At 42.1% G+C, this 12,647-nt stretch overlaps 1 protein-coding gene across 1 annotated transcript; it reads right to left on the bottom strand.

Annotated features, from left to right (window-relative positions):
- Positions 1-1,344: 1,344 nt before the first annotated feature.
- Positions 1,345-8,622, bottom strand: LOC104509245 (lysophosphatidylcholine acyltransferase 1-like; the record flags this gene model as incomplete). Its single annotated transcript, XM_010151121.1, has 4 exons — positions 1,345-1,556; positions 4,060-4,198; positions 7,482-7,580; positions 8,469-8,622. Coding segments are annotated over 4 exons (577 nt in total), but the record flags the coding sequence as incomplete, so codon positions are not given.
- Positions 8,623-12,647: the final 4,025 nt, after the last annotated feature.

Genomic DNA, 12,647 nt, shown 5'->3' with positions numbered 1-12,647 from the left:
AATCTCAACAGTCATCCCATGACAAAACCATCATATTTTAGCACAGCCCTACAGAATTAGTCATAGAAATGATCTGAAAATCTTTTTTGTTTGTTTGAAAGTAGAGTTGCCAGCAGAGTTATTTTGTGGCAGAGCCCTTTTTCCTACCCCTCGAGGCTTTTGTCACGTTTCCTCACCAGTGAAGCTCTGTGGCTTCATAATCCACATTTTTCTCCGAGACCTCCACTGGCAATTAAGGCACCTGGCTTTAGAAAAGGAAAGGTAAGAAACATTACTAACACAAGCGGTTTAGGTTGTTTTGTTAGGTGGTGGGTTTTTTTAAACAGTTCTGAACTATTTTAAGCACCGCACACGTCCCATGCGGTACATGCAATGTTGCTACAGAGGTTTGACTGGCTCGTTTTCAGGTGGTTCTGCAGCTTGTTGCTGGCTTGGCCTCTCACCTAACCGCAACCTTCTCCAACCCGTGCTGATACAACAGAGTTTGCAAAACGTGTTCCCTGCTAGGTCACCTGTATATACAGGCTTGCTAGAAAAGAAACCTGTGATTCCTGGTAAATCTGGATTAGATATGATCGTGTGAACGTCTCCCATTTAAACGCTGGGTGGGCATGATTCGAGCTGATTATAACAGAAAAGCACAAACAGTTTTGTCCCATATTTGTAAACAGCATGCGGCATGTCAGTTTGGAAAAACAATCGTGTTTAATGTAGAAAAGGGTTGGGGCGAGGGATAAGGAGCCTTTCCTTTTCATTCTACCATGGAACAGACCCAAAGAGAAACAATTTTGTCATTCAACAATAAAAAGGAAAAGTAATCATTAGCAAGTTTTTGTATTATTGTTTCCAAACTGTTCACTGAAACCAAAACCAAGGGCCAAAATCTTCTTGCCTGGCTCAAGAGAATAATCCCCCTGAACTCAACAGGACTGACTACGCAATGCGGACAGCAAAGTTTGGCCCCAGATAAACATCCCCGTAACGAGGGAAAACACTAATCACCAAAGTGCACTTAACACCAGAGTAGCTACAGTTTCTTTATACATGCACAGTTTGTGCGACACTTTGTACATGGAACTAGCCAATGGAATATAAATAAGTGTGCCGCTTCCTTTTAAATATGAACATCGATAATGAAACACATTCACATTTTTCGCCTTTCAAAGACCTTTTGGAAAAAAATAAAAACGCCTTCCCCGAAGTAACCTGGAACATATCCTTAAATATAGCACATATGATTCAAAGAACGGTATGAAGGTAGAAGAACTTTTCACACACAAAACCGGTATTTGCTGTTTACTTGGAGTGACTTATGAAAATCCCAAGAAAAGACAATCCTCTCACCAGGAGAGGAAGGTAACAGTTGTAGTGTTAATTCAGTTTCTTCTGCAGGGGCTTGTTTTTATCTTCAGCATTTTCAGGGCTGAAGTCAGTACAGATACTATTAGGAGCTGAAAGAGATGAAGTCTCCAAGCCACTCTCAGCTCCCATCTGATCAGCACAGAGATAGTCTTCTGCAAAGTGTGGGTGCAATTCGGCGAATCTGTAGAAGTCATCTAAAAAAAAAAAAAGTCGTTGTTACACAGAATCAGCTCTTTGAAACAGAAGGAAGCTAAATCTGAATACTTACACGTATTTAATCACAAGATCACTCTGGAGAAAAATAGCAGCAGTTCACATAACACTAGCCCCACAGCTCGTTAGCTTCTCACCAGCTTACCACATCCCCAGAGCCGAGGTGCCGCAGAGAGTTATCTAAGCCTCAAAAGTTATCTAAGTCTTAAAACACTTCAGACCAGAACTGAGCTTGTGTGGTGATGCACTGGAGCAGGTTGCCCAGAGAAGCTGTGGATGCCCCATCCCTGGAAGTGTTCAAGGCCAGGCTGGATGAGGCTTTGAGCAACCTGGTCTAGTGGAAGGTGTCCCTGCCCATGGCAGGGGGGTTGGAACTAGATGGGCTTTAAGGTCCCTTCCAACCCAAACCATTCTGTGATTCCATGAAGGGGTAAACAGGCTCAGATTTTTATCAAAATGCATGAGGAGCACCACACGACCTGACATAGCATCTTACTGTTCACTGGGCAAAGGGCAGAAGCCCTGCAGCTGAGGAACAACGAACAGCAAGAGCAGTGATTTCTTAAAATCTGGGAAGCCTTTTGCAAACATGCCCTTTAATGCTTTGCACTCATCATTCTCTTTAACCTCTCAGCAGCTGTCATTGCTGCCTTCTGCTTTCACGATTTCAGCATTTCACAAGTCCGAATATTGTAGAGAATAGTGGGAGAAGATAATTTGTAACACTTTATGGAAGAACAGGATTTTAATGCTGGATGCTAATAAGACAATAAAAAGAGCAAGATTAGTTCTTGGGGAAGCCGAGAATCCTTAACATCAAGAAGTAACCTACTGTGTTAATAATCAGACACTGAAGCCCTGTCACAATTTGCCCGTTCAGACATGATTTGAGCACGAGACACGGTGCAGGATCCAAGTCACAAGGAGCTATTCTTACATGTAAACTGACACTGGAAAAAGCTGGATGTGAGCATTATCACTCACAGCCCACTCAAATTCACTGTGTTATGCCAGAAGAGCTCATGCTCTGGAGTTCCCTGGAGTGCAGCACAGATGATGGCTGAAGTAGGCTGTCAGAGGAGGGAAGCCCAGTTCCTTCTGGCACAGCTGGGCTGGTGTGGGAAAAGGGAACTACCACAGCTTTCCCTCTCTGCTATGCTTCTCTGCTCTTCTCAGTTCTGTGAAGGGGAAGGGAATGTGATTTGCTCACCGGGGCACTGACGCTGTAGGTCAGCCCTGCCTCTGAACTGTTGCAAAGGGATAGATGGGGACAATGCAACAGACAAAACTTCATCCTTATGCAAACCAAAAAGTGGGTATTCCTTTATCCACAGTTTATATGGAGCTAAAGTATTTTGGGTCCTGCAGCTCCAACAAAAGCTGATGAAGTTTCCTGGTGATGGGGTGGGGGGAAGAGTTGAGTCATCGCCCAAAGGAGTTGGGAGACGAGCAGCGACAGAGAGGGACAGGAAAAAGGCAATCGTGAAGGATGGACACGGAAATGCTGAGGATGTGACAGATGAGAAGTCCAGAAAGGAAAGAGGTAGTACAGTAGGAATCAGGGAGTCAAGAATAGCAGTCAGAAAAAAAAGGGGAGGAGAGGGCAGTGGCAGTGACATTCATCCCAACAACTAAAATAGTTCTGCAGTTGAAGCTTTACATAAAAATATAAATTGGAATTACTGGTGTAGAAATTGTCATTGTAAGACAGTGATGTCTTAATTTGTAAGATTTTTACACACTGAACACATAGTGATAATCCTGAAGGAAAAGCACTAGACCAGGGCATGTCGTAAGGAATTCTGCTGGAGAGATGCGTTACATTGGCTATCGACAACTCAATTAATACTTAAATGGCACAAATACATCTAGAGCCTTATTGCATAAAAGATTACTAATCTGAACTAACACACAAAACCTTTGATTCCCAGTTTAATCATCTCATCATTTTTCAAATGCAACTTTCTTGCCCCCGTTATCACCTGCATTACAGACTGCATATTGCACAGCCTGGTGAATACCCCCTCACTTCCCCTGCACGCTCGCTCGTGGCTTATTTTCAAATCAGCTGAGAAATTGTTATGGGAGTAGAAGAACTTACACAGCCTATATACTAGGAGGGCAGAAATAGTGGGCAACAGATACAAGAGACAAAACAAAGGGACAGAGGTAAGACAGCTGTCTTAAAAATACATATTCACAGACATGGAAGTCACAGAAGAGAATATGATGAAAGATCTAGGTATTGCCTGACTTAATGTGGAAGGGAAAACATGTGACTTGACAATTGATATTAAAGGTGAAACACAGTATTGGTTTTTTTAATGTAAATTTACTTTGTCTGCAGTGCTTTTGTCATTGTTGAAGTCAACAGGTCAACTAAAGAAGGTAAAGTTTAAGAAAAACATAACTGGTTTGTATATCAACATGACTTCAGGCAACTCTGACATTTTGCGACAGTTCAAATCCACCTAAAATACTTACCATATGTAATCTCTCCTTTTTCTTGTTCATCTACAGCTCTAAAAAGATGGCTAACATTAATCTGTGGCACACCCATGGCAGTCTTCAGAATATGAGCTAAATCCTCTTCTGTTATAGTTCCATTTTCTGACTGGTACAGCTACGAATCAAGACAGAAAGATAAATCACTGCCAGGCTGAATGGTAACTCCTATAAACAGCACCACATTAAGAAGTTATGCAAAATTAAGATTTGGCATTGGAAAGTCGAGTCGCTCTCAGATCGATGTGATGTACTAAGGATTTCTGGTTAGTCTGGGTAAAAGACAGCATTCATTATTAGTTCAGCTGGGTACGCTTAGGAAGTACAGTTCGCTACAGTCAGAAAAAAACCCTATGTTTACATGCCTAATCACTGGCATTTTGGTGATGTTCAGAGACAAGACTGTTTAACACTAATATGTTTTGCAGATACGTAGCTGAGAATAATTTTTAGTCCATTGACCTCTGTGTCCAAACTCCAAGAAAGCCTGTGGAATCAGGAGATACATCTGCATCAACCTAAAGCAGACACCTTTACCACTCAGTCAGATGTAAACCTCAAGATTCCTTTGACCAACATCCAACTGATTTGACAGCCAGTTCACATAAAATGCCTACACCTAAATGGTGTTGCATTAATCGGGTGAATCCTACCCCATAAAGTGATGGACTTATAAGTGTCTACAATACTTACTCAAAATTCTAGAAAATAATAATCTGCATATTCTTCAGTCCTGAAGAAAAGAGTTTCCTCAAAGGAAGAGTTAGCTTTACTACCGACAGGAGATTGGTAACTAAAAATAATTGTTCACAGTCTCATTCTGTGTTTGTGTATGTACAGTGTTTTCCCCTGAAAAAAGGGCCTGACTATTTCAAAACATCTGTAACAAATACAACTTCATTAAACTTTCTAAAATAACTCCATTTGCCTGTGCAATGGAAATTGAGACAGAAGGGTTTCTGAAACATGTCTCATTTTCAAGCATGACAACACTGCAAATACTGAACCATGTAAAATATTCTATTTAGGAAACTTCCTTTTAGTTTCTCTACATCACTGACAAGGTGGGGACTGATGCAATTGAACAGAACAGGCATAAGGATGCATTTTTCACACAGGCAGAAGTTGCTGTCACAAGACAGCACACGTCACTGGAATAAAGTCAGCGGAATAAAAACACTGGAGTGCCACGGAAGACCACATTCACGCTCAAATCAGGAATCACGCCTCTTCCTCCCTCAGCACCTAACTTGCACGCTGTTTTGCAAGGAGTAGGGGCAAGGACAAGACACTTGTTTAATAAAACCTGCTGTGTTTTCACAGATCAAGGAGGCAGGAGGTGACACTTGATGCTAAAGCTCACAAGCGCCACATTGGCAACATTTACAACACCCTTTCATTGCCTCAGCAATTAGGAAGGAAAGATGCGTAGCACTTACACTGCAGTGCTGCTCTTAGACTTGACTGCCACACTCCCTCCTCATCGCCCACCCCTTCAGAACTCCAGTGGCTCAGCAACTCCTATTTTTCAAGTTCTTCAACCATATACTAAACACTCCCACTTTGAAAACTTGTTCAGCTACACGAAATGTTGCACTTCATCCCTGAAAACAAATGACAAGGTGCTTTGCACCCAGCAGCACATGGCAGAGGACAGCAACTGCTCAAAGTCACACATTCATGAACTGGCTAGATCCTTCAGTGGCTCCCAATAAACTGTGAGAGTATCTCACTGTACACAGACCCAGGAAAGGAAGGGAAGAAAGGATATAAAAAGTCTTTCCTGCTTTTCTAAAATACTGTGAAAAAACTTCCTTAGCTCAAGGCTTTTTTTAACCCTTCCAGACATCACTATCAGGATAAAATGAGCCATACCTGCTTCCCCTTGCTGAGTGCTTCCCCTTCTTTATACATGCATGGAACTTATTTGCAGTTCTACAGTTAACTGTATTTTGCTATTAACCAGGGAACTCAGAATTACGTGTTAGGAGTTCAAGAACAGAGCAGATAGTGAAGAACAGAATTTTTTAAATAAACAGTTTTATTAACTTGGGTACTTCCAAAAAGACAGCAATCGCCTAATCTGAGCTTTTCTCCCTTGAAAACGGTAAAAGTATATTGTACTTTACGCATCACAACAGCTAAATTTCACTGAAATACTGCCCAAAAGCCACATTCAAGTTTGCTTTAGGCCTGTTCCTTTTAGTATGAAGACACAGAACTGACCAAACAGCACTTCACCATTTCTCTATGCCATTATATAGATCACACGGAATAAGGCAGGGCAGAGCCCTTTCTGCTTTTCCCTCAGAAATAGCAGTAACAGCAGCTATTAGAGGCAGATTTCCCCCAGTATCTGTAGAAACTAAATATTTTTGTTCCTTCCTCCTTTGTCAAATTTGTTTGATACTGACCAAAGGGTAAGAATGATAGATGCGAACACTAAACATTCACAGGAGCTTCATTTCTTCAGGAGAACACGGTTAAGAAAATAATACTGAAGTTCACAGTTAAGACAATAATAATATGCTGAAGAACCTGGAAACAACTGCTCAGAAAATAAGGCTGCCACCTAGTACCACGTGAATGAATGTTCTCAACTCCACACATTCTCCAGTGACAACAGCTTCGAGATTTAGCACTTTCTGGTTTCGGTAACACCAAAGATCATGTGAGTCTGAGGCAAAGGGAAAAAGATGGAGGATGCAGCAGAGTCTGTGTATTCAAACAGCAGTAGTAGAGAAATTCATTAAAAAAAAAAAAAAGCAGGTGTCAGACTGACCCACCAGAATGTCAAACATTAAGTGTTACTGCTTTCACTTTCTCCCAAAGCCGGCATCAAACATCCACGCTGATGCTACAACAAACCACTGAGGCTAGAAACAGGATCAGCAGCACTTCTGGGAAACATGAAGAGACTACAGGACCAAACACAGAAACATGGGAAGACAAAGAGGGAAGAAAATCTTGTCAAGAAGATAAAATGGGGTAAAAAGATGAATCTCTTAATGTGTAGGAAGTTTTAAAATATTTTAACAACTTGAAAAATAGGATTTGATTGAAACATTATGAAAGCAATAAGCACAACTCCTTAGCCTTTAGTTTAGAGGAACCAATATAAAAGGACTTCAGGTCTGAGACGCAATGTGCTGAGAAAGATTCTGCCGGAGTTCCACAGAGAACAATTTCAAACTGTAAAGTCCCATAACTGCACACAACTTAAACTTGCAGTGCATTCCCTCTGAACGTGACCTCTCAACCTAACTTTCCATTAAGGTTATTTTTAAATGTAATTAAGTACTAAAAGGGCATGTAAAACTAACTTCTGTTAAGTCTAACGGCAGTATTAATTTCTAAAATAAATAAATAATAAACAACAGAGGAAAGAAAACGCTGCTTACCTGAAATGCTAGCTGAGTTGTTTCCAGAGTTTTCGATGGCTTACAGACAACCGACAGCGCAATGACAAATTCCCGAACGTCAATTATGCCATCTTCATTCTGTGAAGGAAAACCTCACCTCAAAATACTTCAATTTGTCTAAGGACTTTCATAAATAACTAACAGTTGCTAAAGATACAGCATATTCAGAAGATCATTACATATGCCATGGCAAAAGGGGTCTCACTGAAACGGAATTAATCCAGGGCAAGAACCTGGGTCACCAAAGCTCTGCAGGCCCTTCTCAGAGTCTCAGGTCAGCAGCCGTAATTCAAAGATGCTTGCAAGTCAGTGCTGCCATCACCCTTCACTCGCATAGTTAACATTTTCGCGCTCACCCATCTGAATTACTGAGTTGAAATTAAAATCAGAGAACCAGAGGGCAAGGTAGCCTAATTTAAACCTGGAATCCATGGCATTTGCTTTTTGGCCTAAGAGAGAACACTCTGTGGACACATCCATCTCCTGGTGCAAGCAGTACCTCATCCAGACAAAGATAATAGTCATTTCTCCATCCTGACTGACTGCCAGGGGAATGAAAAACTGGCGCATTTGCCAAGTTCCCTCAGATTTCAGGCACCCTAGAAGAACAAGTCATTTATTTACAGGGTAAGCGAAATACCACTGCATTCAGTTGCAACAAGCCACAGCAGAGCTTTAGCCTGAACCCATCTTTCGTCCTCTTCGTATTTTGCATCTAGAGAGAAAATCAGTTTTGTCCAACTGATACTCCTTTTAACTTCTACCTGAATGAATGCTCTATTTAGTTGACAACAGGTGCTGTTACCCTGCTGAAAGGGAAATACAGCAGGCAAAAACTGCAGCGAAGCGCGCAAAAGCACTCAGCACTGGCCCAAATCAGGCTTCGCTGAATTCAACAGGAACAGAATTAGCCTAAGGCAGCATTTATTACAAAGCAGTACAGCTATTAAACATGATGTTTCTTACCTCATCAAAAAGCGCAAACATACTTTCTAATGTGTGTGAAACTGGAAACTCCAGGTATGCTGAAAATTCTTTAAGATCAACTTTTTCTTTTTTCATTTTCATGGCACTTGCAGCATATTTATTGAGATAATCTTCTAGTGTTTCTGGCTTCAGCCTAGAAAGTGTATTATTTTTGCACATTTTAAAAATTAAACCAGTTTTAACAATACAAATTTCAGTATATCAAATGAAGCACTTGATGATGATGGCGTAAAGCATGACCAAATCTGGAATCAGACTTACTAAGCAAATTTATTATAAAAGAATACATTCCTGTAATTTTAAGGCTTCCGTTAGTTCTTGAACTGTGTTAGAAATTACTGCAAGGGCTTAGGAACCCTGGCCATAAACTTCTTTATCCTACCCTGATTATAAGCAGTACGTGTAAGCACTTCAACATGAACAAGAAACACAGGCTAGAACTAGCCAATAAGAAATAGCAGGCAGAGAGAATAAGGTGGGATTTAGGTCACCTGAATATGGCCGTCTTGTAGGACAGTAACATAAACCAATTATGATTCCAAATTTACTAATGTCACTGATCAGGAAAGACCTGATGCATCTTGCCTAAAAGAAATCGGGGATTACATAACAGTGATTAAACTGTTAATCTTGTTTGTCAGTCCTCATTTTTCACACTCAGTCCGGAGTTGGGACACCATTATGAGGTGAGCCCAAAGTTATAGCAGTTAAAACAGCTACAGAAATTCCCTCAGTCTTGCTGATGGCAAGCACAGGTATCTACTGCATGTTTGGTGATTTCTGTTGTTGTTGTTTGGGGTTTAGGGTTTTTTTGTCAAGCCAAGCTTCCTTCCTTTTGCTTTGCAAAAGTAAGCTACTATGAATATAAAAAATGGTGCTGCAGGTATCTTGGAAAAAGTAAATTCTCTCCCTAATACAACAACCAAATCTGGATCAGCAGGTTTCCTCTGAACTGATTTAAGGTAACACTGGGATCCAAACCTCCCAGTCTGAAGACAAAAGAAGCCAATAAAGTCTATCTTCAATATTCCCCTGCAGTTGCCTGTTTTGCTGTTTGCTGCTGCAGACGAAGAAGAGCAGTTATTTAAAGAACTCACAAGCTGACACCAGAATTGTTCCCAGACTGCAGCTGGGAGTCCTCAGCAGCTTCCTCCCAGTGAAAAGAATGAATAAAATACTTAATATCAGCATTCTCAGGAGCTTCTGAAAAAGCATAAGAGCATTTCTGATAGGAAGATTATCTGTCAGCCCCAGTCCTTGATCACTTGCTGAAATGACAATTCCTAAAAATCACTTTCAAGTAAAAACACAACCACTATAAATCTGCCATTACCTAAACTGACTTACCAAAAATGTACTAACTAAAAATTGCCAAGCCCTGAATTTCTGAGTTATATAACCAGAAAATCCAAGACCAGAGACCAATGGCCTTGTACTGGCTTTGGCTGGGATAAAGGCTTTTGCTTTCCCTATTAGAATCACAGAATGGTTTGGGTTGGAAGGGACCTTAAAGACCATCTAGTTCCAACCCCCCTGCCATGGGCAGGGACACCTTCCACTAGACCAGGTTGCTCAAAGCCTTGTCCAGCCTGGCCTTGAACACTTCCAGGGGTGGGGCATCCACAGCTTCTCTGGGCAACCTGCTCCAGTGCCTCACCACCCTCTCTGTGAAGAATTTCTTCCTGATATCTAATCTAAACCTCCCCACTTTCAGTTTAAACCAGTTACACCTTGTTGTGTCACTACAGGTCCTTGTAAAAAGTCCCCCCCAGCTTCCTTGTAGCCCCTTCAGGTACTGGAAGGCTGCCATAAGGTCTCCCTGGAGCCTTCTCTTCTCCAGGCTGAACAAGCCCAACTCTCTCAGCCTGTCCCCATAGCAGAGGGGCTCCAGCCCTCTGATCATCTTCGTGGCCTCCTCTGGACTCACTCCAACTGGTCTATATCCTTCTGATGTTGGGGGCCCCAGAGCTGGCTGCAGCACTCCAGGTGGGGTCTCACCAGAGCAGAGTAGAGGGGCAGAATCCCCTCCCTCGACCTGCTCGCCACACTTCTCCTGATACAGCCCAGGATATGGTTGGCTTTCTGGGCTGCCAGAAACTGTCTATTGAACTATCTTTATCTCAACCCACGAGTTTTCTCACTTTTACTCTTCCAGTTCTCTCCCCCATCCTGCCAGGGACAGGGTAAGCAAGCAGCTGTGTGGTGCTTAGCTGCCAGCTGGGGTTGAACCATGACAGGCCCCTACAGAACATTCATATGCTGTCCATCCTGGCATTAAAGCACCTATCTTAAGTCCTAGACATCATAAAAGAGCAGCAGAACTCTCCTCTACAAACATTCATTTTTCACAGTCAAGTGAAAAAGTAGCAGGAACAGTGACAAACGCCCATGGAAGACTTGAGATGCACGCAGAACTTGGCTTCTCACACACAAGATTACATGTAAGAAGTGTCCACAGATATTACATCCCCACTGTAGTAGCTGAAATGGATTTTAACTGTAGGATGAAGGACAGCTGGCATCCAAATCCTCCCTTGAGATAATCCACCACTGACACGGAATACTCAGTGTAACATCTGTCCTTAAATCAGAGACATTTGATTTGCAATGAACTGACATAAAATTCTCCTTCTAGAACTGAGTAAGTACTCGTTTGGTGAAAAGTATTTGAGACTTGTGAGATCTCTTCTTCACCAGTCAAGTCAAAAAAGCTAAAAGGTTTAAAAGCAAAACCTTGTATGGAAAGTAGTACGGCTTGCCACGAATCTTACAGGCATCCTGTGGGTTTGGGTTTTATAAACAGGTATGAGCCAATCTCAAAAGAAGTATGTGAATCAGCGAGGCAAAGCTATTGCTTCAGCTTGAGTATGACTGCACTGTACTGCAGGTAATTCCAGGTGGGCTCACTTCCCTCTAACCCTTTCAGAATCACAAACTAATTGATGTGGAGATCACCAGGACCAACTATACTGAAGTCTTTTGAAGCAGTGTTCCAAATGCCACGACAAGTTCTGAAACAATGTAAAATCATTGGAATGTCTCAATTCCTTTAGAATTGTTACTTTTAACCCAATGGATGCTATAAAAAGGTACAAGGCCAACAGTGGACGTCTTTGCTCATGAAATCATGCTTGTTTGCCTCATGACCTCCATGCAGGATCTAGGCTTTCCGATATATAACATTATTTGCTGCTGTAGTGTTTTGCTTCATGTTTTAGGCCAGTGACACTAAAGAGAACCAAAAGTCATTCCCGAGTCCCTGAAGATGGAAGGAGCATTTTTCAACATTAACAGCTCTGAACGTTAAATCCTTCACCGCAGACTTCACAAGGAAAACCAGACCACTGAAGGTAGGATATTTTCAGTGTAATTACCACTACTTGTAGCAAGTGAGATGTCTTACCTCCTTAAAGCTCGTTTTAGATGTATTTGACTATTTGAAAACAAACTCCTTCCTGGCATGCTGGGAACCCGCCAGAAAACTAGTGTCTCACAGAGCCAGAAGCTGCATGAGAACAGCTGGATCTTGTAGCTAGCTACTGCAAAATGCAAGCTCAGAGAAACATGCCCTAAGCCAGAGGAGCACATTCAGTTTTACGTCTGCTGACGTACTTCTGTGCAAGATCTTGTCGTGATGGAGCAAGGACACGGAACAGCTGCAAAACTGACCTTCCGAATACTCCGGCATACCCTGCCTGGTCTGCGAGGGAGGCTATCACGGCTGGTATTTGCTACGTTAAGTCTGATCCGTGATCACCTCCTGTAATGGACAGTATTGACTTTACCATGAATGTAGATGGACAACATCCTCCAGAGGTCTTCTGTTGTTACAGATGATCTCTGAACACTCTGAAGTCCTGGCACTGTTGTTTAGCTGTGAAGGGTTATTACTTTGGGGTTGCAAAGCTCCACCTACAGTCTGGGCCATCATTTCAGGCACACACAGACAGCAGAAGTTTGTACTGCAGTCTGGATGGTAAAGGCTGTTGAGCAAGAACACACAGGCACCAGCCGATGAGGTAATTATCTCCCCCTTTCAGATCTTACAAGCCGACAGGAACATTGCCCAGTAGGGTCCTCATGGCCAAAGGAATGGGATAATATTGGGGAGAAGTGGTCAAAGTGGAACTGCTGCTTAAATCAGGTCATTCTTACCAA

The sequence above is a fragment of the Eurypyga helias genome, unplaced genomic scaffold (assembly GCF_000690775.1).
Source record: "Eurypyga helias isolate BGI_N326 unplaced genomic scaffold, ASM69077v1 scaffold27264, whole genome shotgun sequence".
NCBI classification, from domain to species: domain Eukaryota; kingdom Metazoa; phylum Chordata; class Aves; order Eurypygiformes; family Eurypygidae; genus Eurypyga; species Eurypyga helias.
This window is presented reverse-complemented; position numbering and strand designations above follow the sequence as displayed.